Here is a 24638-nt window from a genome sequence, read left to right as displayed (position 1 = left end):
TATAGTTGGGGGTTATTTTTCTCAATGTGCATTACTTTACATTTATCCACATTAAATTTCATTTGCCATTTTGTTGCCCAATCACTTAGTTTTGTGAGATCTTTCTGAAGGTCTTCACAATCTGCTTTGGTCTTAACTATCTTGATCAGTTTAGTATCATCTGCAAACTTTTCCCCCTCACTTTTTACCCCTTTCTCCAGATCATTTATGAATAAGTTGAATAGGATTGGTCCTAGGACTGACCCTTGGGGAACACCACTAGTTACCCCTCTCCATTCTGAAAATTTACCATTTATTCCTACTCTTTGTTCCCTGTCTTTTAACCAGTTCTCAGTCCATGAAAGGATCTTCATTCTTATTCCATGACAACTCTTGCATGACCTTCTCATAAACAAACTAGGGAATACAACCTAGATGGAGCTACTATGATGTGGATGCATAGCAGGTCTGAAAACCATTCCCAAAGAGTAGTTATCAGGAATTAAGTCAAACTGGAATGGCATAATGAGTGGGGTCCCGCAGGGATCATTCCTGGGTGCGGTTCTGTTCAATATTTTCATAAATGATTTAGATAATGGCATAGAGAGGACACTTACAATAGGGCCCTACCACATTCATAGCTGTGAAAAATGCATCATGGATTGTGAAATCTGGTCTCCCTGATGAAATCTGGCTATTGTAGGGAGGTCGAAATATTGCCACCCTTACTTCTGCCGGCAGTGGCGCTGCTTTCAGGGCCGAATGCCTGGCCAGCATCTGCTGCTCTCCGGCTGCCCAGCTCTGAAGGCAATGCAGAAGTAAGGATGTCAATGCCGCTCTCCCCCGCACACACACAATAGTCTTGCTATCCCCTTTTGGGTCGGGACCCCCCAGATTGAGAAACACTGACTTAAGGGCTTCACATGTTTATATGTTTAAACATATTCATGCTTTGTGACAACACCATGAAATTTAAGATTTAAATATCTGAAGCCATGAAATTCAAGATTTTAAAAATGCTATGACCATGAAAGATACCAAAATGGATCATGAATTTGGTCAGGCCCTACTTATAAAGCTAGGACGGCTTGCAAGTGCCTTGGACGATAGGGTTAAAATTCAAAGTGATCAGGATAAACTGGAGAAATGGACTGATGTAAGTAGGATGAATTTCAGTAAGGACAAATGCAAAATACTTCACTCAGGAAGGAACAATCAGTTGCACACATACAAAATGGGAAATTACTGCCTAGGAAGGAATACTGTGGAAAGTGATCTAGGGGTTATAGTGGATCACAAGCTAAATATGAGTCAACAGTGTAACACTACTGCAAAAAAAGCAAACATCATTCTGGAATGTATCAGTGGGAGCGTTGTAAGGAAGACATGAGAAGTAATTCTTTTGCTCTACTCCACGCTGATTAGGCCTCAGCTGGAGTATTGTGTCCAGTTCTGGGTGCCACATTTTGGGAAAGATGTGGACAAACTGGAGAAAGTCCAGAGAAGAGCAACAAAAATTATTAAAGGTCTAGAAAACATGACCTGTGAAGGAAGATTGAAAAAAATGGGTTTGTTTAGTCTGGAAAAGAGAAGACTGAGAGGGGGCACAATAAAAGTTTTCAAGTACACAAGAGGTTGTTACAAGGAGGAGGGAGAAAAATTGTTCTCCTTAACCTCTGAGGACAGGACAAGAAACAATGGGCTTACCTTGCAGCAAGGGCAGTTTAGGTTGGAGATTAGGAAAAACTTCCTAACAGTCAGGGTGGTTAATCATTGGAACAAATTGCCTAGAGAGGCTGTGGAATCTCCATCATTGGAGATTTTTAAGAACAGGTAGGACAAACACCTGTCAGAGATGGTCTAGAATGTGCTAATCCTTAGTCCTACCTTGAGTGCAAGGGACTGGGCTAGATGACCTCTTCCAGGTCCCTTCCAGTTCTATGATTCTCTGACAACTATAACTGGCTCTGAACCAGAGTCACACACATGCCAGTCCGGTTATTGAGTAGAGGTTCAATGGTGGGTATAAGGCTGAGCTTTCCCTACAGGCTGGCACTGTGCTGCCCCTATACAGACAGCATGGGCCTCTCTCTGAGGGCAGAAATCTTTTGGCTTGTGGGGCTAGTAGGGTTGTCTGGTATCCTGGACAGGTGGAGCTCAGTAGCCTGTCTGGCAGCCGTACGTGATGATGTCTGGCTTGTCCAGATGGGACTCTGACTACCCTGGCCTGCGAGATGGGTTCTTCCAAGCTGCACTGACTCCATGACCAGCTCCTCTTATCCCTTCCCACCTTGAGGACATGAACCCAACTCTTCTTCTGGCCCCCACTGCTGCCCTCCCCCTGTGAAAAACTCAGACCAGCTGCACTGGGATTTTGATTGAAACTCGGCCCCTCAGTAGCTGCTCGACTCCTTCTTCTGCTTCCCCCAAGGGTCCCCCTGCAGCTGCTGATGGCAGAGGCCACTGCTACCCTACCACTGACCTGATTCCTCCCCTGATTCTCCCAGAGGGGTCTGGGGAACCAGACTTCTCCTGCTGCAGCAGCTGGGCTGCTGCCTCCCTCAAGTCTTGCCCCTCCTGGTGATTTCTCCTGATTCCCTGAGCTACCATCCCATGGCTGCCCAGCTGCCTGCTGTGACCCATGTCTGGAGCTGCCCCTCAGAGCCTGGGTGCTGCCCTTGGCCTGTCACAGAATGGCACAGTTCCCCGGTAGCCCCTCCCTGGGTTCTCTGCAGCTGTGACTCATCCACCCCTCCCACTGCTTCCATTGCCAGGCTGCCCTGCATTCCCACCTCCCGCCTGGACCCGCGTCTGCCCCACACAGCTGCTGGCTGGGCTCCCCAAGCCCAGCCACTCTGCCTCCCTGCAGCAGCGTTGTTACGCCTCTCTGCTTGGCTCCCTGTTGACGTTTGGCCTCTCTTGCCACCTCCTCAGGCCCAGCTGTGCTGGGGGAAGGGAGGTTAGTTTCTCTCCGGTCAGGGCCGGCTCCAACTTTTTTGCAGCCCCAACTGGAGAAGCGAAAAAAAAAGATAAAGCCGATCGGCGGCACTTCGGCTCAACCATGCTGCTTCATTCAATTCAGCAATGGGTCCTTTGCTCCCTCTCTTCCTCTTCAGCAGCACTTCGGCAGCAGCTCTAAGAGGAAGAGAGGGACTGAGGGACCCGCTGCTGAATTGCCGCCGAAGACCTGGACATGCCGCCCCTTTCCATTGGCTGCCCTAAGCACCTGCTTCCTTCGCTGGTGCCTGGAGCTGGCCCTGTCTCTGGCCATGATGCTCCAGGTGAGTGCAACTCTCTTGGGCCAGACCATGTTCAAAGGGTCCCAGGGTGCCTGCTCCCCAGTCCTCTATCTGGGCTCAGTCAGCCCCGTGGCTTCCTACGCTTAGGTGACCCAAGTCCAGGCCCTCGGGGTTTGCACCCAGTGACAGGCTGGTGGGATCACTAGTGCAGGGGTACAGCGCTGTGTGGCCTGCCCCTGCCCCCTGGAGACAGCTCGGTGCTCTTGGGGCTGGAGGCCAGGAACCTGGAGGGGGGGGTTCCTCTGCCCTCTGATAGTGACCTAGGACAAGTCACTTCCCCCAGACCTTTTAAATGTGGGGGCTAAGCCTAGGCCCTTTGCCCTTTATTTAGGCACCAGAACAGAAGCAGCCTGATCTCCGAGGTGCTGGGACCACAGCTTCCGTCTGAGCCAGAGGAATGCAGCTGCCTGCATCTCTGCCCATGGGCCCCTGACGCTGAGGTGCCGAACTCTGGAAACCCAAGTGTGCAGGCGTAGGCCTGCATCTCTCCCATGTGTATTGCTTGTGGAGCTGGATTTGGTAGCCCTGGGATGGGAATGTGCAGCTGCCACAGCCTGCTAATCAGTCCGGCTGACTTGAAGTATGAGGTGCATTCGTTCAGGGGTGATGGCATCAGACGGACGCCTCTGTTGTTTGCACCTAGCGACGCACCAGCAGAGAGGCTGGGGGTGCAGAGAAAGCAGCTGTGTAACAAAGCCGACGTCTGGCTGTCTTGCTCTCTGCGTCTCCACTGTTTGGAGTGCGTTTGCACTGTCCCTCCTCTGTGGGCGGCAGAATTTGTGGCTGTTCTTCGGATAATTCCAGACTCTGCTGCAGGCCCAGTTTCTGTCCAGACCACAGGCTGAGACCAGATCAAGAATAGCCTGCCTGGAGTGCTGGAATGTGCAACACGGGGGGTGGGGTGGAGCCCACTTTGAGACGCTGTGCTGCTGAGACGTGACCCCCCCCCCCCCGGAGACTGTTTCCATGGAGCTGTGACACAGGTATAATAATCAGCTGGGCTTCTCCGGGTAATGCTGTCCATTTAACCCCGGAACCCAGTGTGCGCATGTCACAGGTGCATGGCATCTTCAGACAGGATCCTGCACAGCAAGGGGGGAACAAAGGCTGGGAGGGTGGCAGATCAAGCAGGAACCCACTGTGGGACCCAGAATTCTCCTTTCTGGGCATCTGATGTGTGTGGGCAGGGGGCTTAGAAAGCAGGCTGGCTCTCTCGCCCGTCAGTGTGGCAACATTCGCAGCTCTGCACTTGCAGGGCTGGAGGCTGTGCTTTCCACCCCAGGAGCTTGCATAACGGGTCCTGCTCCCCTTCAATGGAATCCTTGTTGCTCTGCGCTGGTTGCGGGGCGGCTGTGTACAGCACACAGCATGCTAGTGCGGTTGTTTGATGACTGTCCCGGGCTCCACCTCCAGCAGGGCTGACAGCTCAGCTTGTGCTGAGAAACTCGTGCCAGCCAGTCATCTGGGATTCTGTGTGAGTCCTCTGTGCTCAGCTGCTCTCCCGGCCTGCCTGCTCCAAGGTGTGCTGCGTTGGGACAGCCTGTGCTCTGTGATTTGGATAGAGACTCTCTGCGCCAAACAAGGCAGGAAGGAGGCTGGCTCCTCTGCAGGGAGACACTGTGCTTTTAGCTAGAAACACCCGGGCCCTTCTACCTTCTCCCTACGCAGCTTCTGAGCATCAGTGAGGTGCTGTCCCCAGGAGCAAGCAGAGGGGCCACAAGATGGAAGGGGCTGCCACAAGGAAAAGGTAAGTGCTGGGCCTGTGGGACCCAGGACCTTCCAGTGATTGATCCCTCTCTGTCTCACCCTGCCATCCCGGGCTGTGCTGTCCTCCTGCAGCATGCCGTGTGGGAGGGAGCCCCATGGCTGGCTGCGGGAAGGCTGGGCACACAGTCCCCGTGGCAGCTCACATGCACCTTAGCTCCAGTCCATGTGCACTGGACAGAGGCTAGCACGGCAGGTCAGTTAGAACCATTCGTGTCACCAGCAAAGCTCTTCTCCCCATAACGCAGCATTTCTCCCCCAGGCCAATCCATAGACAAGTCAGATAAGGTGGTGCTTGGTGTCCTGAAGCCATACTTCAAGCTGTGAGGTTGCCAGATCTCACTGGCTACCTGGGTTGGTTGGGATCAGTAGCTGGAAGGGGGCGCTGCTCAGATGGTGGATGGGTGACCGAAGGAACACCTAGATGCTTTGGGAAGTGCTGGGCTGGCCGACATCTGGCAGGTTCCATTTCAGAGCCTTGGCTGACGGGTGTAGCCATCCTTATATAAAGTTTGTGGATCAGTTTCTAAGCGCTGGCATACACTTGAGCATTGACTGGAATCGTTATTTCATTGTAAACCCTGTGTGGGTTTACTCTTATTCCAACATAGCTATTTTGGGACCTTTCCAAGGCAGACAAGGTGGGCACATGAAAGTTCCCAGGAAAGCATTAACTCTCTGTTTCAGTGAGAGCTGTAGCATTGCGCTGACGTAGTGTCCGAGGTTGGCATGGATCCGTTATGTGCTCCCAGGAGGAGTGGGAGCATGAGAGCAGGCGTGAAGGTGGCTGTAGGGGAGAGGGCTTTTAAGAAGGTGGATTTGCAGGAGTGAAGGCGACATGAGGAAATGAGACGAGACATGTCATATTTGTGTCTCAGTTTGAGTGCCATAGACAATTGCACTGCCAGTAAGCCCATTTAATCCCCTGGTGCAGGGCGTTCTTAGGGAGGGGTGCGTGGCTGTGAAATGGGCCTGGCTGGATCCTCAATTGTAACCTTGAGACCATGCTTGTCCCAGCCCCCTCATCTGCTAGCCTTTGCATGGGATGGAGAACCGGGGAGGAGTTGGGCTGGAGGCTTGCATTGCTGGGGCACTGGGGATGGAGTGGGAGGAAGCTGTTTTTGTGTGTCTCTCAGCTGCATCCTCTGTGTGTCCAATGCTCTGTATTGCACCTAGAGTGGAAGACGGGTGGAGACACTCCAGCCACATCAGTTGTGCTGACTAGCCTCTGCCCTCCTGGCTCCCGTGCCATGTGCTGTTCTTGCACTGGGGGAATTCTCCCCTACCCCGGTCGGGAATCTCTCCCTACCTTGTCTGACCCTGCTCAGAGCAGGTCTCCACCCTCCAGCCTCTGTTGCCTTGTCACCGCTGGAGCTCTCGCTATTGCGACCATTGGAGGGAGCTGAGCCCAAGGCAGCAATGGTGGGAAATGTTTGACCATAAGGCCCCATGTAGCAAAGGCTTTGAGCTGAATGGGATCCTTCCTTCCTTCAGCATAGTCCCAGGTGAAGTGTAGCTTGGCAGGGCCACGCCAGCCCCTCGGGGACGTCTGTGCAACTCTGCTGTCTTCAGATGAGGCCGTCAGTTCCCTGCAGAGCCCCAGTGCCTTCAGTGGGTTTGTCTGATGGAGACGTGGTGAACAGTTTGGCTGGGGCGCTAAGCGAGCTGGAATCCAGCCTGCCCAGGCTATGGATATGTCCACAGACACTGACTTTTGTTTTTGCCGATGGGTGCTCGCTTCTCTCCACCACCTCACCCGCAGAGGGTGGGCGTAGCCTCAGGGGGAGAGGCCAAGCAGGGGTGGGGTCTCAGGGCAGAGTGGTGGGTGGGGCTTTGGGGGAAAGAGGATGAGTGGGGGCAGGGCCTTGGGGTAGAGCGCGAGGGGCGAGGCCCACAAAAGATTAATCCATCTCTTATAAGAGAGGTAGCCGTGTTAGTCTGGATCTGTAAAAGCAGCAAAGAGTCCTGTGGCACCTTATAGACTAACAGACGTATTGGAGCATGAGCTTTCGTGAGTGAATACCCACTTCATCAGATGAATGTAGTGATGCATGTAATCCGTCTCTGCGGGTGCTGAGCACCCCCTATTTTTTTCAAAGGGTGCTTGAGTCTCGGAGCACCCATGGAGTTGGCACCTATGGATATACACTGTATCTACCCTTGGAGCTGGGTGGGCGATGCCCAGCAAGGAGACAGAATCACGCTAGTTCTCCTGGAGATCAGGTGCTAAAAATAGACTGTAGGTGTGGAGCACGAGTGGTGGGATGGCAAGTGTGTGCCCATCGGAGACACTAGGTACATCCTCAGGGTAGCTATCCGCTTCCACCGCTTGCGCTGCAGTGGCTGCTCTGTATCTTTAGCACACTAGCTTGATGAGGGCTAGCTGAGTATGTCTCCTTGAGCTGGAAATAGGACACTGAACTTGCAGTGTTCATGTACCCTGTGTCTTCTCTGCACTAAAAAACCTAACTGTTTTTTTATGGCACTGGTATTGCTTACTTTGACATAGCTAGTTGAGATAAATGCCAGATGGAGGAAGGAGTTAGGCTGAGCTCAGCTAGCTACACTGAGATAAGAACTACTAGTGCATTGTCTCCAGTAGGATTTCACAGCAACTGAGCTCTCCCCAGCTCTACATGTTGCACCTTTTTTTGCAACAAAGACAGACCCTCGGTCTTAGCTGCATTGGCTCTGCAGGGCTAATAGGAATAAAAGGTACCCAAAATGGAATATTGCTATCACAGCTTAACTCTTGCAATCCCTTGACTTGTGTGCTTCATTTCTTCCCGGTGTTTTAATGACATAGCTTGATGCTTTGGTGAATGCAGGAGTGATCTAGGTCTAGGAGGCTCCTAACGTTTGGGTTAGCTCCCCAGGAGCTTCCCTGAGTGAAGAGGAATATAGCTTTGGAAACATGCAAACGTCAGCATTTTGCCTAGTTCCAGTTATCCTCCCTTACAATGGAAGAGAACTGGTCTCAGCTACGTATGCTCTCTACGTCTGTGTAGGTTCTTGTGTTACAGTTTGGAGAGTGTGATAAAACATTTCAAACCATGTGGGGGGATGTGGTATTAATTTCTTGGTTCATCTAATATAGGCTGACCAGATGTCCCGATTTTATAGGGACAGTCCTGATTTTGGGGTCTTCTTCTTATGTAGGCTCCTGTTACCTCCTACTCCCATCCCAAGTTTTCACACTTGCTGTCTGGTCACCCTAGTCTAAAAGTTCATTAAGGGTGCAGTTTGTGGTATATTGAGAGTGGGGTTAAAATGACTAGCTATCACTTTAAGAGTAAGGGGTTTCCCACGCCTGCTTGCAGGCTAAGGGGCTTTGTAGAGAAGCATGTGATCTGGGCCTTCAGCAGGCAGTCTGCAAAAAGCAAAGTTGGTGAGTTGTGCCACTCTGCTTTAGGGAGCAGCCTGCTTTGTCTCTCTCTGTTTTTGGTTCTTGCATGTTAAGTTTCTGGATGCTAAGCAGTGAAGTCATGGAAACCTTCCTGAAAGATAAAAATATAAAATATGCTAACTTCTTTTCATGTGCAGTGAATGAAAGTCAGTTCACCCCAATGCAGGGGCCCCACTGCGTCAGCCCTGACTTCAGTGGAGGTGCATGGATCAGCTGCTTGGACATGAGGGTGAATTTCATCCTAGTTTCATTTTGAATTTCTTCCTTCTGCAGCTGCCAGGCAACAAGTTTTGCTCTTTTATTCACCTACTAATGTGCTTTAGCTTAGTAAATTGTAATGCTGTTCCTCCTTTTGGGGGCTCATTTCCTATGTACTTGTCTAGTGCTATGTAAAGTGATGACCATTCCTGTCTCTCTGTTGGGGTGTGTGTGTGAATTTGTAAATAATTGATTACATTGATTTCCTGTGTATACCCTCACTGTGGGATTTATAAGAGTTGTGCATGTGCAGTACCTCTGGCATGGAGCTTTCTTCCTCAGCTCATGAATTGTACATGAACTGGGGAAGGTCACACTGCATATGTGTGTGTGTCTGACAGGTGAAGCAGTGCCCTGAGTGAGCTCCTGCCTCATAGCTCCTAACTTCTGCAGAAGAGCTCTCCTGTGACTTCTGGAAGTACACAGGGCAGCTCCTATTGGGCCTCATTGCCCTGCATCTTGCAGAGTCACTTACACCTGTGCAAAGGGAAGTTAAGACACTACCAGGTCAGAGCCATGTCCCTTGTTGGCTTTGCATACTCATGGATGGTGACCCGATGGGAGAGCCTGTGTAGGGAAGGGGGCTCTGGGAGTGGCTGGGCCAATGAGTCCACATCATGGAATTTCCTTTCTTCTCTCCAAAACCAACCTAGCCTAAGAGATGTGGCGACGCTGTGTTAGGAGACTGTGAGGGCTGCAAAGTTAAACCAGTCGAAGGTAGGGACGAGCCAGGAGTGGGGTGTGTCTGTGGCTGCATGCAGGCATGGGCACTCTTTGACATCCTGCCAACTGGGCAATAGCATGAAAGGACTCCTTGTTTCTGAAATGAAACTGGCTCTTTATCAAGAGACCTATTTACAGAGGTGCTGCAACTGCAGCCGGCTGGCCAACCATGTGCACATGGACTGCAGACTGCTTCCTCCTAACCCTTCCCTCCTGCAACTTGGGCTCCGCTCTCCCAGTTCCATGCAGGTTGCTGCTGTCTCTAGCGCTGGGTCTCAGCTATTGCTCTGGGTAACAGTCTGTCTTTCTGCAGTGAAGATGCAGAGTGAGGCTGCATGAAGGGGTGTGCCCTGTTCCTGTGCGGAGGCCAGTGGCTTGAGATTTATCTGTCCTGCACCTTGCAGTCTCCAGGGGGAGCAGCAGCCCCACTCCCCCAGCATCTATTGACCTCTCTCTCCATTGGGGAGTAGGGCATGGCTGGGGGATCTCCTCAGCTCTTTCCATGGAGGAGGCAGCAGCTCTGTGTGTGTCCCCGCCGCCCCTAAATTGGGGATGGGGGGTTCCCCTGTGTCCCCAACTGTCCAATCCTCACTGCCCCCAAGTAATCCATCCCCCAAGTGTATTCGTTCTTCCCATCCCGTAACTCACCACTTATTGGTGCAGTGACTGGCCTGTCCGAGGCAGGAAACCTGAGCGCCAGCAGGAGCTGCTGCCCTTCCAGCCGTAATAGACCTCATCGCCTTCCACTGCCCACTCAGTGACCCCATCCAGCCCCGGGGGCACAGGGCTTGTTAAAGGAATACACAGACAGACAGGAAGTTAGTGAATCCTGTGTGTCTCTCTGTCCAGGGAGGGACATCAGGTCACTGGTAGCGCCTGGAACCTGCCATGTTTTCCTTAGAGGATTCCTCCTGCAGAAAGGTTTTTCTGGTGCAGTGTTTGGTTCTGTACCAAAGCCGGGCCACAAGCCCAGCCTCACGCTGCCAGGTGCATGGGCTCTGCTCACCGGGGCACATAGATCTCCACTAGGCTCTACTGCCTTGGGCACGCGCCCCGCTGTGGGGTTGGGCCAGCACTGTGTTAGTGCTCGCATAGCATCTGAGCAGGGCCTCTCAAATGAGGAAGGAGCAGAGCTCACCATGCAGGTCTGCCGTGGGGCGTGCTGCCAGAAGGGGTTAATGCAGTGGTGCAGAAAAGGCAGAAGGCTGAGTCCCATGGGTAGCAGCAGTTTCTCCTCAGGAGCTCTCTGTGCCTTCCTCCCTCCCCTCCCAAGGGGGGCTTGGATTTCTCTTCTCTTTGCCAGCAGCTCAGACAGACCCACTCAAGTTTGAGTGGAGGGAATCTGAGCTGCTAATGGGTCTAGAGTGACTCTGACCTGAGGGCACCTCCATTTCCATCCCAACCCTGCCATCAACCCGCAATGGCTTCGCTGTCCTTACACTTATCGTCTGGCACCAAACAGGCCCCCTCTGGGATTAGGGACCACACACACAAACACACTTTTCTGTGGCTTGTAATTTGGCCAGGTCTGGACAGATTTTCCTGGAGCAGCAAAAGGCCAGGTGGCTCTGATCCCAGACCTGTCAGGTTTCTAGCTTCCTGCTCCAAATCCCTGAGCTGCAAGAGGTGTCTGAGGAAAGGCTGCAGCTAACCTTTGTAAACACTGACAGTGCTGCTTCCCGCCTGCTCCTGTATCTCAGTTCTCAAAACTGGCAGAGCCACTGCAAAATCAGATGTATCGGCAATAAATGGAAAGCTGCAGTGCAGCCGAAACATGGCACATTTCAGCCCCCAAGGTTACGGTTTAGCAAAGTTATAAGCAACTGAAGACAGATGGTTCTTGTAGTGCACAGGGCTAGGCAGGCTCCGAACTCACAGTGCTGGGTGTTCAACTGGCTCGTGGAGGAGGAGTCTCCGTGAATTGCAGCCAGTCTATAATGTGTGACCCAGCCCCATGTGCCAAAGCCCTCATTTTGCAGTGAACACTGCATGGGCTCAGGGGTCTGCCTGCACAGCACTCAGTGTGGGATCAGGACCTGAATTTCTTTCTCCTGCATGACAGCCTCAACTGCAGGTCTGTACAGCTCGTACCTTAACTGTAGTGCCTGTCCCGGTTATCGGGTGGACTGCACCTCTGAGCCCTCCTGGTGTCTCTGAGAGCACCCCGTGGGGGCTCTGGCCATCATCTCTCAGGGTGGGATCAGGCGATCCTGCCACTCTCAGAACAGGAGCTGGTTCAGCCCTCTGTGAGTACCTCAGCAGGCCTGGTGTATGCCCAGATCCTGCAATTCTGTCCCTCCAGGGCATGACAGTGAGAATTAGTGACCCAACAGCTTCCTTTAATTGGCATTTGTTTAGAACAAAAGCACTTGAGAGAGAACAGATCTTAAGATAATGGAGCAGGCTCAATGCAATGGGTGTTTTCCCCTGATGCTTGCCATTCCTGGACTGGAAAAGCACCATTCCATGGGGACTGGGAACGTCCACACTGCAGCCGGAGCAGGGTGACTCCAGCTCAGGTAGGCATAGCCCCACTAGCTGGAATCTAGCTAGCATGGCTAAAAGCAGCAGTGAAGATGGGGGTCCAGCCCACCACCACATGGGGCAACGTGAGTACGTACCCGGAGTTCCAGGGAGGCTTGTGCAGCCTCCGCTGGGATCCAGGCTGTCATGTTTTCACTGCCATTTTTAGCCATGCTAGCTAGAGCAAAGTTAGCACAAGTGTGCCTAGGCTGCAGTCACCCCTCTGACTGCTGTGCTGACATAACCTCTGCATCCCTCTATGCCAGCTTGAACCCCTAGACAGCTGCTGACAATGCCTCCTCTCTGCAGGAATCAGGGCACTTCTAAACTGTTGGTAGCCCTGTGGGCTGGCGGGTCCCAGCATTACGAAACAGGGTTTACAGCAAGAAAAGGAATCTTGGAAGCAAACGGCTTGGCCAATTCTAGCATGTACTTAGGTGTCCTTATCTCGGAAGCCCTTGTGTTGCTTTTCCCACTGCCTTTATTGCCTTCAATCAATAGATGCGCAGAAAGTCTTAGAACCCCAGGTCAGGTGATGCAGTCTCCAAGTATAAATATTCTGAGATTTGTACATTGCAGCTCCTACTGTGTCCACAACATTGTGTATCACTCCATTTTTGTCACAGCACCAAAACCCTTAGGAGATGTCAGGCTTCTCTCCCAGGGGAGCCATCCTATTTATACCACATGCTGGAGCTTCCCAAAGCCCCACATGGGGACAGGCCTAGAGAAGGTGGCTGATAAGTCTGTTGTCAGTGAACCCAGCCAGAGCTCCCAGCGTCAGTGAGACACAAAACCAAAGTCAGAAATAAATAATGGGGGGGTGTTTCTAGCTGGACTATTTGAACGTGACATGAGCAACTCTAGAGTGAGCTGTGGGCACAGAACTGCTCTAATAGTGCTGTGGGATGGGGAATGCATTGAGTGCTTGGAACTCCCCGTATTGAGATATGTGGGGAGGATGGTGTTGGGGACACTCTGAATGGTGATGCTGGGGTTTTCTGTCGGGATCTCTCTGGATCTGTGGCAGGTGGAGTGGTTTCTATGGATACAGTGCCAGGGGTCAGTACTGGGGTCTTTGTCAGTAAAAGAAGGGAAGCTTTCTGCCTTGGAAACCCAGCCCTGGTGTGCAGTGCTGTCTATTGACATTCCCCATGTGTCCTTTCTCTGCAGGGATTACTGCGATGGTGACGGAAAGGAGATGGTGCCCGGAGCCAGTCACGTGACAGGTAAAGAGCACTGCCCTGTATTGAAGAGCTGGTCTGCTCCCAGGTCAGGCATGGCCCTGCTGTCTGTGTGGGTGCCTCTGATTTGTGTTCTTCGCTCCTCCCACTCTCGGGACCCTTGTAAATGTCAGGAGCGTGCTGTGTGTCCCCCATCCCAGTTAGCACTGGAGGTCTAGCAGCAAACTCTGGTGTACCCTATTGGTCACCTCTCTCCAGCACAATTCATGGCCAGTTATAATGACCCTTCCTCTGTGGTCGTTGGGCAGCAGCCACCCCATCTGACAGCACATGAATTCCAGCTAATTCATGTTATTTTTTCATGTGCACTGTAGCCTTGATCCACTAACTTTGTAATTCCCTCAGCAAAGCAATCCAGTTGGTCTGGGATAGCTAGTTATTTATAGACCCCAGCACATTACTCATGCTTCCATTACCCTCCAGCTGTTTTTAGATCTCTTTTCCTCTTAATGTGGTGTCACGTGATCATGCATAGTGACCAGTCTTCCATTATAACCCTTATGAGACGGGAGAGCAAGGGTGGCTCAGTGGTTTAGGGTGCTAGCAGGGGGCTTGAGAGACCTGGATCCACCCTGCTCCACCAAAGACTTCCTGAGTGACTTGGCAAGTCATTTAGTGTCTCTGTGCCTCGGTTCCCATCTGCATAATGGGGATTTTCACCCTGCCCCCCAGGGAAATACATTCGAGTGTGAGGTGCTCCAGTACATAAGAGAGTTCTTGCCCGTGTTCTCTTTCTTTGGCTTGGGAACGAGTGCACTTCTAGACCAGTCTCACAACCATTTCCCCTGCTTCCTAGCTCCCTGGTCCAGAACCTGATTCCAGGCCCAGGCCCAGATTTCCTTCCCTATGGCCACCTGAAAGTCCTCAGGAGCTGCCAGGGACCCTAGTACTGTCTGTGTTGTGCGTATGGTTCCTGCTGGCCCACTGAGGCCTTCAGCAGGGCCTGTGGGCTTCAGGGATGCCACAGAGGCAGGGGCCAGAGTCAAGGTATGGTGCCTGAGGAAGCAGGGACGGGTAATAAGAAACTGGGTGCCTGAGGAAGCAGGGACGGGTAATAAGAAGCTGGCTGAGCACCATGCCAACCCCTGACGCTTCATAGGTGTCCGTCCTTCCTGGCTGTCTGATACTAGTGACTTGCAGAGCAGCCTGGCTCAGCTGGTCCCATTGGATGGCAGAGCTCAGGGGCTCCCCAAGCTGACCTCTTTCCAGTACATGTCAGACAATTCAAACTGCCAAGGACATAAGGACGACTTTAGACAAAACACTTGACGCTTGGGGTAAGGCTGAGGGTTCCTGTCAGTGAGCTGAGGATAAAAAACCCTAAAAGAATGCTGTAATGTAATCACATCAGAATGGCCATACTGGGTCTGACCAATGGTCCAACTAGCCCAGTATCCTGCCTTCTGACAATGATCGGTGCCAGATGCTTCTGAGGGAATTAACCGAACAGGGCAATTTATGGAGTGATCCATCCCATTGTCCAGTCCCACCTTCTGGCAGTCAGAGGTTTAGGAACACCCAGAGCATGGGGTCGCATCCCTGCCCATCCCGGCTAATAGCCATTGATGGACCCATGCTCCATGAACTTATCCAGTTCTCTTTTGAACAAGTTATAGTTTTGGCCTTCACAACATCCATGACAAGTTACACAGGTTAACTGTGTGTTCTGTGAAGAAATACTTACTTATGTATGTTTTTAATTTGCTGACTATTAATTTCATCGGGTGACCCCTAGTTCCTGTGTTGTGTGATGTGCTAAATAACACTTCCCTCTTCATTTTCTCCATAACGTTTGTGATTTTGTAGATCTCTATCGTATCTCCCCTTTAGGCATCTCTTTTTTTCTAAAATGAACAGTTCCAGTCTCTTTAATCTCTTCTTAGATGGAAGCTGTTCCATACGCCTAATCAAATTTCTTGCTCTTCTCTGTACCGTTTCCAGTTCTAATATATCTTTTTTGAGATGGGGCGACCAGAACTGCGGGCAGTATGCAAGGTGTGGGTGTACCAGGGATTTCAGTTTTGGCATTATGAATTTTCTGTTTTATTATCTATCCCTTTCTTAATGATTTCCAACATTCTGTTCACTTTTTTGACTGCCGCTGCACATTGAGTGGATGTTTTCTGATAATTATTCACTATAACTCCAAGATCTTTTTCTTGAGTGGTAACAGCTAACTTAGACCCCATCATTTTGCATGTGTAATTGGGATTATTTTTTCCAAAGTACATTACTTTGTACTTTTTAACATTGAATTGCATCTGCCATTTTGTCACCCAGTTTTGTAAGATCCCTTAATAACTCTTTGCGGTCAGGTTTGAACTTAACTGTTCTGAATAATTTTGTATCATCTGCAATTTTACCACCTCACTGCTCACCCCCTTTTCCAAATTTGAACAGCACTGGTCTCAGTACAGATCCTTGGGGGACCCGACTATTTACTTCTCTCCATTTATTTCTACCCTTTGTTTCCTATCTGTTGACCAGTTATTGATCCATGAATGGAGCTTCCCTCTTATTCCATGATTGCTTACTTTGTTTAAGAGGCTTTGGTGAAGGACCTTGTCAAAGGCTTTCTGAAAGTCCAAGTACACTATATCCTCCTGATCACCTTTGTCCATGTTCCTGTTTGACTATCTCAAAGAATTCTAACAGATTGGTGAGGCATGATTTCCCTTTATAAAAGCCATGCTGTCTGTTCCCCAACATATTGTGTTTATCTATGTGTCTGATATTTCTGTTCTTTACTGTAGTTATAAACAAAACAAGCCCCTGACATCCAGAGAGGGTCAAGCAAATAGCCTTAACTGACCCCGATAGTGATACCCTGAGAAACCACCCAGGAACTCTGAGACAACCTTATCCATCCATCACAAAGCATTTCAACTCCTGGGTGAGCACAAAGGCTAGAAAATATTGTCCCGTTTAGCTTGAGTAGTTAGCCAATATATGGGGTCTTGTCGGGTTGTTTCCCTTAGGAGGAGAAACTGATGATACAAATCAAATGTTTCTTTGGTGCAATCCTATTTATTTACAAAGAATGTATGGTAGGAACAACCAACAGCTGGGACTTACTGGCTGACAATACTAAGCCTGCTGCCAGCCAGCACTTTGTGCCAAAGAAGCTCTTCTGGCTTCCTTTCAGGGCCACACGACCCCTGCTTCTCTGACTTTCTCCTGGCTTTTCTGGCTTCTTTCTGCTTCTCACACCCACCTCTGCCATTCAATTAATGTCCTAGCTCAGGAGCAGATTTACCATGAAACAGACCGTGCATTGGCATGGGGCCCCCAATGATAGGGGGCCCCCCCAAAATGCAGGACAAATATCTGACAACCTGCCCCCGAGTCCCGGCTGGTGGCAGCAGGGTGCAGGCAGGCAGGTGGCCGGTGGTCCCATGCCACTCCCGGAAGCAGCTGGCACGTCTCTGTGTTCCCCTGGTGGGGGGTGGCTCCATGCGCTGCTCCCCCTCCCCCCGGGCAGCACATGGAGACCTGCTGCCCACCTCCCACCCAAGGGGCACACAGAGACATGCCAGCAGCAGCACAGCAGGGCTAAGGCAGCTCCCTGCCCACTCTGCCTCCCTCCCTTCATGCTGTTTTGCTCCCTGACACAGCTGGCATGTCCCTGCGGCCCCTGGGGGGAGGGTGTCTCTACGCACTGCCTCCGCCCCAAGTGCTGACTCCACAGCTCCCATTGGCCGAGAACTGCGGCCAATGGGAGCTGCGTGGGCACTGCCTGCGGGCAGCAGCACATGGAGACCCCTTGGCCCCCCCCTGCCTAGGAGCCGCTGCTGGTCGTTTTGGGAGCTGTGCTGCCCAAGGTAAGCACTGCCCCCCTGCCCACCTCCCACACCCCAGCCCCAGCCTGGATCCTGCACCCCACACCCAAACTTCCTTCCAGAGTCCGCACCCCCTCCCACACCCCTGCCCAGAGCCCGCACCCCACACCCAAACTTCCTTCCAGAGCCCTCACCCCCTCCTGCACCCCAACCCTCTGCCCCAATCAAGGTACCTCACTTTATTTTCATTTACTTTCCATTACTTATAATATAGGAGGAGAATGAAGAAAAAAGAGAATGAAAAATGGGGGGGGTGTGAAGATAAGAGAGAATGTTCTTTTTCTTGGCTGGGTCCTGGGGGCATGGGCCAGGGGCAGGCGAAAAGGAAGCTGCGCACAGGGCCCCACTAACTCTAATCCGCCACTGCCCCAGCCCTTGGCATTTGCCATCAGTTCCCAGGGAAACTCCTCCTATATTCCCTGAGTTAGTTCTTGCTCAGGTCTTCCATGTGGCCAGTGCTTTGCATGGTGGTGTCTATTAGTTCAGCTATCTTTCTCCATAAAGAAGCTTAATTGCTTGTTCCATTTAGGCAGAATGGAGGACAACTAGCATCTCCATCAACTTCAGTGAGGTCTGTGACTGTCCATAGATCAAAGACCTGCTTTTTGGCAGCTACCAACATCCTCCAGCATAACAATAAATTACTCTTAATTGTACAGCTTGCAAAATCTGGGTGCAGAAAAAACTGGACTTTCTAGGGGTACGTCTACACTACGGGATTATTCCGAATTTACATAAACCGGTTTAACAAAACAGATTGTATAAAATCGAGTGTGCGCGGCCACACTAAACACATTAAATCGGTGGTGTGCGTCCACGGTCCGAGGCTAGCATCGATTTCTGGAGCATTGCACTGTGGGTAGCTATTCCGTAGCTATCCCATAGTTCCCGCAGCCTCCCCCGCCCCTTGGAATTTCCGGGTTGAGATCCCAGTGCCTGATGCGGCAAAATCATTGTCATGGGTGGTTCTGGGTAAATGTCGTCAGTCACTCCTTCCGCTGGGAAAGCAACGGCAGACAAGCATTTCGTGCCTTTTTTCCCTGGATTGCCCTGGCAGATGCCATAGCATGGCAATCATGGAGCCTGTTTAGCCTTTTGTGACTGTCACCGTATGTGTACTAGATGCCGCTCACAGAGGCGATTCAGCAGCGCTACACAGCAGCATGCTTTTGCATGATAGCAGAGATGGTTACCAGCCATATTGTACCATCTACCATACCATAAATTGGTAATAAGATGATCGTGGCTACCAGTCCTTTTGCACTGCTCCATCTGTTGCTGTCATAAGTGCCCCTGGCTGCTCTTAGCCAGGGGCGCAAAAGCCAAAATTGGGAATGACTCCCTGAGTCAATCCCTCCTTTTTGGTATCTAAAAATAGAATCAGTCCTGCCTAGAATATGGGCAAGTGTACTAGAGAACCACTGTATCATAGAACCAGAGAGCACAGCTGCTCTGTGTCAGATCCTGCAGAAATTATGAGCTGTATGCTATTCACAGGGGGTGCTCCTGCAACAACCCCACCTGTTGATTCCGTTCTTCCCTCAGCCTTCCTGGGCTACCATAGCATTGTCCCCCCACTTGTGTGATGAAGTAATAAAGAATGCAGGAATAAGACACAGTGACTTGTTAGTGAGATATGAGTGGAAGGCAGCCTCCAGCTGCTATGATAGTCCAGACAGGACAGTAAGGAGTGTGTAGGAGAGGAGCCCAGCATCCCTCTGCTAGTCCAGGGGCAATTGAATCTTTTCTTTACACATGAAGGGTGGGGGCTGATGGAGCTCAGCCCCCTGTTGCTATGATGACGATGGTTATCAGCCATACTGTACCATCTACCAGGAAAAATTAGGGCCAGGCGCCCTTGATTGACCTTACTGATGCTAGTCAGCATGGTTACCAGTCCTTTTGCACTGCCCCATGTGCCAATAGCCTGATAATGAGGACGGATACCAGTCGTTTTGTACCATCAGCCATCCATAGCGTGGGGGGAGCAAGGATGTTGGTGTTGAGTGCTGCACCATCACGTCTATCTGCAGCATTCAGTAAAGATAGGGTGACATGTAAAAGAGTCAAGAGAGGATTGTTTTCCCTTTCACTTCTGGGGGTGGGTGGGGGTGTGCGTAAATTGCCTAGCTATGCCCTGACCCACCGCGGACACTGTTTTTGACCCTAGAAGCATTTGGAGCTCAGCCAAGAATGCAAATGCTTTTCAGAGACTGCAGGAACTGTGGGATAGCTTGAGTCCTCCAGTTCATGAGCGTCCATTTGATTCTTTGGCTTTCCGTTACGCTTGTCACGCAGCAGTGCGCTGAGTCCCTGCTATGGCATCTGTCTGGAGATATTTAAAAAATGATTTTGAGCGCTGATAGAACAGATTTGCCTGCCCTTACAGCGATCACGTCCGCATCGTCCATGCGGGAGCTCTTTCTTTATTTTGATTTTTAACTGCATCACCACCCGTGCTGATCGGAGCTCCACGCTGGGCAAACAGGAAATATTCAAAAGTTCGCGGGGCTTTTCCTGTCTACCTGGCCACTGCATCCGAGTTCAGATTGCTGTCCAGAGCGGTCAGTGGTGCACTGTGGGATACCGCCCGGAGGCCAATACCGTCGATCTGCGGCCACACTAACCCCAATCCGATATGGTAATACCGATATTAGCGCTACTCCTCTCGTTAGGGAGGAGTACAGAAACCGGTTTAAAGAGCCCTTTATACCGATATAAAGGGCCTCTTAGTGTGGACGGGTGTGGCGTTAAATCGGTTTTACGCTCCTAAAACCGGTTTAAATGCGTAGTGTAGACCAGGCTTAAATTCCTGATTAGTCCTGCAGGCTGTAATTCCCTGTTCCTCACTAAGGCACCAGTTATACTCGGTAAATACTGTATCTACAAGGAATGTACTCCCAGACCCCAATCATGACATTATAGCACTTGGCGTGATGAGAATAAAGGGATTAGTTGTGTGACAAAGATTGGAGGTGCCAGGACAGGGGCTACTCTGAAACCTCTACATTTTAGGTGTTTTTGCAGCAACAGACTGTTGGCTTTGTAAAGCCCTTATAAAAAACTGATGGGGTAGCTGGGAGATGGGCATGGCATGACCACTGTACCAGTACACAGACCTCACAGAATTAAAATGGCCATGAGCGTAATCTAGGAACTTCAAGACAACAGGAAAAGTCCTTGGATCCCAAAATAACCCAGTTTACATTGTACTGATGTGATGCTGCAAATACCTGCTGGCGTGAACGATGGGGTGTGAAATCCAGCTCTAAGCCTAGATGTGTGAGGGACGTAGCAAGGCAGGTTTGGAGGCTAGCATTCCTGATACAGGAATCCCAGGGTGAGGTTCTCTGGCCTGGGTGATAGAGGAGGTCAGAGTGGATGAGCGCAATGGTCCCTTCTAACCTTAAAAGCTGTGGCTCGCTCCAGGGAAGAGTTAAGGTTGTTTGGGTACCTTACTGGTGCATTTCCATAATTTCATATAATAGCCTCACTTTATAATTTAACCTTGACTCTGAATTTCCTGAGTTTCCAATGATTGTTAAGTGGGAAAATTTCAGCATTACTGTAAGGCAATGTTACCCTCAGATGATGACTATTTAGTCTTAAATTACTGATAGGTGCTTTAACTCCAGCTTGATGCAGATTTTATCTGTAGGTATGATCCAGTTTTGCTTGTCAAGCATGTATATGAAACAGACACTTCACACACTTGAACTGCATTTCCTCTGTGCTCCCTTTCCAGCTGTTCTCTGCGATGCCCTAGAGCAGGGGAACCTAGGCATCTCCGATGAAGACCCCCTGAGGCAGACACCCACGTCAGGACTCTTTGAGACAGCCCATCACCCAGTGCCAGCTCAGACTCTGCCAGGCCTTGAGCAGAGCCCTCTAATGCAGACTCATGTCCTCAGTGACCTGGAGATGGGCCCTGTAGTGCAGACCCAAACCCTGCGAGATTTTGAGAAGGTAAGTCCCACCTTGGGGCCAAACTTGTCCTGATGTCAATGGGAACTTTGCTGGCGCGAGGGCTGGATAACATGGGGGCCTGCAGACCCAGCCTGTTATTCCTAATGCAAATAGAACAGTTCACGTGATGTTCTACCTTGCTCTTTTGTCTGCTGGCTCAGGTTATTTGTTTAGGGCCTTGTGTTATTTCTCTTGTCAAGGACTGTCCCAATTCCCCTTGCGTCTCTGTGAGCTCCTGTTGCTTTCTGGCATCATCCATTGCTGGAAGCATATAATAGTGGTTCTGAGGAGTCCCAACTATGCTGAGCCAGGGCCGGCTCCAGGCATCAGCAGGTGCTTGGGGTGGCCAAGGGGAAGGGGCGGCACATCCAGCTCTTTGGTGGCAATTCGGCGGTGGGTCCCTCTCGAAGGGAAGGACCTGCTGCCGAAGTGCCGCCAAAGAAGAAAGTGGCACGGTGGAGCTGCTGCCGAAGTGTCGCCGATCGCGATCACGGCGTTTTTTTTTTTCCTCGCCACTTGGGGCGGCAAACACCCTGGAGCCGGCCCTGGTTGAGCCTCATCTTCACAGCCCTGTGCAGCTTGTGTTTGCACTGAAGTGCCTCCTGGGCCCACATAAAGCTTGCCAGGTAGTCCTGGGGCAGAGAGTGATTTGATGGGCTGGTTGGGACTGAGGCTTCAACTCTCAGCGCTCTTTGATCTTCTCTAGAGTCTGTAGCCTTTTTTGCCTTTGGCCTATGCCAGTTCAATGAGCAGTGTTGTGGTTTCCAAGTAATCAGAAGAGACTGGGTTACAGGAGTGGGTTATTTCCTTACTAGGGGAGAAGTGAGTTGAGATGGACATACTCCTCTTGGACAGAGGGCCAGAGGACACTCTCTAGCTTGCAGAAATAGTATCCCTTTCAGAACTCCTACAAAACTGCTCTGAGCTCCAATCCCACCCGGACTAAAGGGGAATTTGATAGAGACAGATATAAATAATAAACTAGGAATAGTAGAAAACTGATAAGGGAAACAAAGGGACACAAGGAGACCTTTATGGCCAGCAGAGTTAAGGAGTTTTGCAAGCATATTGGGAACAAAAAGAATCCTGACAATGGTATTGGTCTATTACTAGATGGAAATGGTAGAATTATCAATAATGCAGAAAAGGCTGAAGTGTTCAATAAATATTTCTGTTCTTTTTTTTTTTTGGAGTGGGAAGAAGATGTAGTCCTATCATATGGTGGTAACATACTTTCCAGTCCACTGGTTTAACATCCTCCTGAGATACAGCTGTTACCAGGGCCGGCTCCAGACCCCAGCGTGCCAAGCGCACGCATGGAGCGGCATTTTGCCGGCAGGGCGGCAGGCAGCTCTGGCGGACCTTCCGCAGGCATGACTGCAGAGGGTGCGCTGGTCCTGCGGGTCCGGTGGAGCAGCCGCAGGCATGCCTGCGGGAGGTCTACTGGAGCCGCGGGACCAGCGGACCCTCCGCAGGCACGTCTGCAGGAGGTCCACTGGAGCCGCAGGACCGGCGACCGCCAGAGCACCCCCTGCGGCGTGCCGCCGTGCTTGGGGTGGCGAAATTACTAGAGCCGCCCCTGGCTGTTACTAAAGTTAGACATTTTAAAATCAGCAGATAACTTGCATCCAAGAGTTTTAAAAGAGCTGGCTGAGGAGCTTGTTGGACTGTTACTGTTGATTTCAATAAGCCATGAAACACTGGTGAAATTCTAGAAGCATAGAAAAAAGCTGATGTTGTGCCAGCATTTAAAAAGGGTAAATTATAGGCCTGTCAGTCTCACATTGATTCTGAGAAAGATAATGGAACAACTGATATGGGACACATTTAATAAAGAATTAAAGGAGGGTAATATAATTAATGCCAATCAACATGGGTTCATGGAAAACAGACCCCGTCAAACTAACTTGATTTTTTTATGAGATGACAAGGCTGGTTGATGAAGGTAATAGTGTTGGTGTAATAAAAGCCTTTCTGTAAGGCATTTGACTTGGTACTGCACGACATTTAGATTAAAACAACTAGAACAATATAGAATTAACACAGCACTCATTAAAAGCATTAAACACTGGCTAATTGATAGGTCTCAAAATGTAATTGTAAATGGGGAATCATCACTGAGCAGATCTGGTTCTAGTGGGGTCCCACAGGGCTTGGTTCTTGGCCCTATGCTATTTAACATTTTTATCAATGACTTGTAAGAAAACGTCAAATCATCACTGATAAAGTTTGCAGATGACACAAAAAGTGGGGGAGTGGTAAGCAGTGAATAGGACAGGTCACTGATACAAGGTGATGTGGATCAGTTGGTAAGCTGGGTGCAAACAATGTGCATTTTAATACAGCTAAAAGGAAATGTGTACATCTGGGAACAAAGCATGTAGGCCATACTTACAGGATGGGGGACTCTATCCTGCAAAGCAGCAACTCTGAAAAAGATTTGGGGTTGGTGTTGGATGATCAGCTGAACATGAGCTCCCAGTGCCATGTTGTGGCCAAAAGAGGTAATGTGATTCTTGGATGCATAATTGGGAATCTCGAATAAGAACAGAGAGGTTATTTTACCTCTATATTTGGCATTGTTGTGACCACTGCTAGAATATTGTATCCAGTTCTGGTCTCCACAATTCAGGAAGGAAGTGGATAAACTGGAGAGGGATCAGAGAAGAGCCATGAGAATGACTAAAGGATTAGAAACCCTATAGTGATAGACTCCAGGAGCTCAGTCTGCTTATCTTAACAAAGAGAAGGTTAAGGGGTGACTTGATCACAGTCTGTAAGTACCTACGTGGGGAACAAATATTTGATAATGGGCTCTTCAGTCTAGCAGAGAACATTTAAATTCAGACTGGAAATAAGGGGTAAATTTTGAACAGTGAGTGTAATTAACCAATGGAACAACTTACCAAGGGTTGTGGTGGATTCTCCATTGCTGACAATTGTAAAATCAAGACTGGATGTTTTTCTAACAGATCTGCTCTAGGAATTATTTGGAAGCAGTTCTCTGGCATGTATTATACAGGGGGTCAGACTAGGTGATCACAGTGGTCCACTATCTATTGAGATAGCTTCTGCTGCCAAGACGTGGTGTCCTCTGCCCTATGCCGGCTTCTGCCCCACCACAAAGGGTTTATCTACATTCAGTGCACTAAAGTAGAGTGTAGCCGCAGCAGCAGGCTCTGCAGGAGGGTCTAGGTGCCCTGAGTATGTGCCTAGGGTCTCTGACAGATGTGCCCTTGGCATGGCTAGCTCCTCCTGCTGGTCTCGTTGCAATGGCTACGGTCTGTCTTGAGCGCACCAGCTCAGTGAGAGCTAGCTCAGGTACTTCTCCTTGAGCTGGGAACCACCGCCCTCCCCCGGCTCCAGGCACACCCAAACATGGTTACATCCTTTAACATCAGGTGGCATGGGCACCATATGAGAACCCAGACAGACAGACATACCTGGGCTGGCATGACAATTGTGTTTCTGCTGTTGGTGTCTCTTTCTGGTGCCCTCCTGACTCCCCTGCCCCTGATGGCTATGCTCCTCGCTCTTCCCCCCTGGAGAGCCTCTGCTCCCTCACTTCCACCTTTTCTCCCCTCCTGTTATAGCAGCAATGACCCTGGCCCCTCCACTCCCTGCCTCCCACTCTGCT

General features: G+C 50.4%; 1 protein-coding gene across 7 annotated transcripts in view; it reads left to right on the top strand.

Annotated features, from left to right (window-relative positions):
- The window catches only part of LOC123376123 (myomegalin-like), a 159515-nt gene that overhangs the window by 8752 nt on the left and 126125 nt on the right, over positions 1-24638 (top strand). For 6 of the 7 annotated variants that reach the window (XM_045027893.1, XM_045027890.1, XM_045027892.1 and 3 more), the window contains exons 2-3: positions 13126-13181; positions 20781-21001. In XM_045027893.1, coding sequence (XP_044883828.1) covers positions 13126-13181; positions 20781-21001 — 277 coding nt within the window. Of the gene's footprint in view, positions 1-4963; positions 5026-13125; positions 13182-20780; positions 21002-24638 lie in introns of those variants that run through there. The other variant, XM_045027891.1, reaches the window with a different exon arrangement.

This window comes from Mauremys mutica, chromosome 8, assembly GCF_020497125.1.
Source record: "Mauremys mutica isolate MM-2020 ecotype Southern chromosome 8, ASM2049712v1, whole genome shotgun sequence".
NCBI lineage: Eukaryota > Metazoa > Chordata > Testudines > Geoemydidae > Mauremys > Mauremys mutica.
This window is presented reverse-complemented; position numbering and strand designations above follow the sequence as displayed.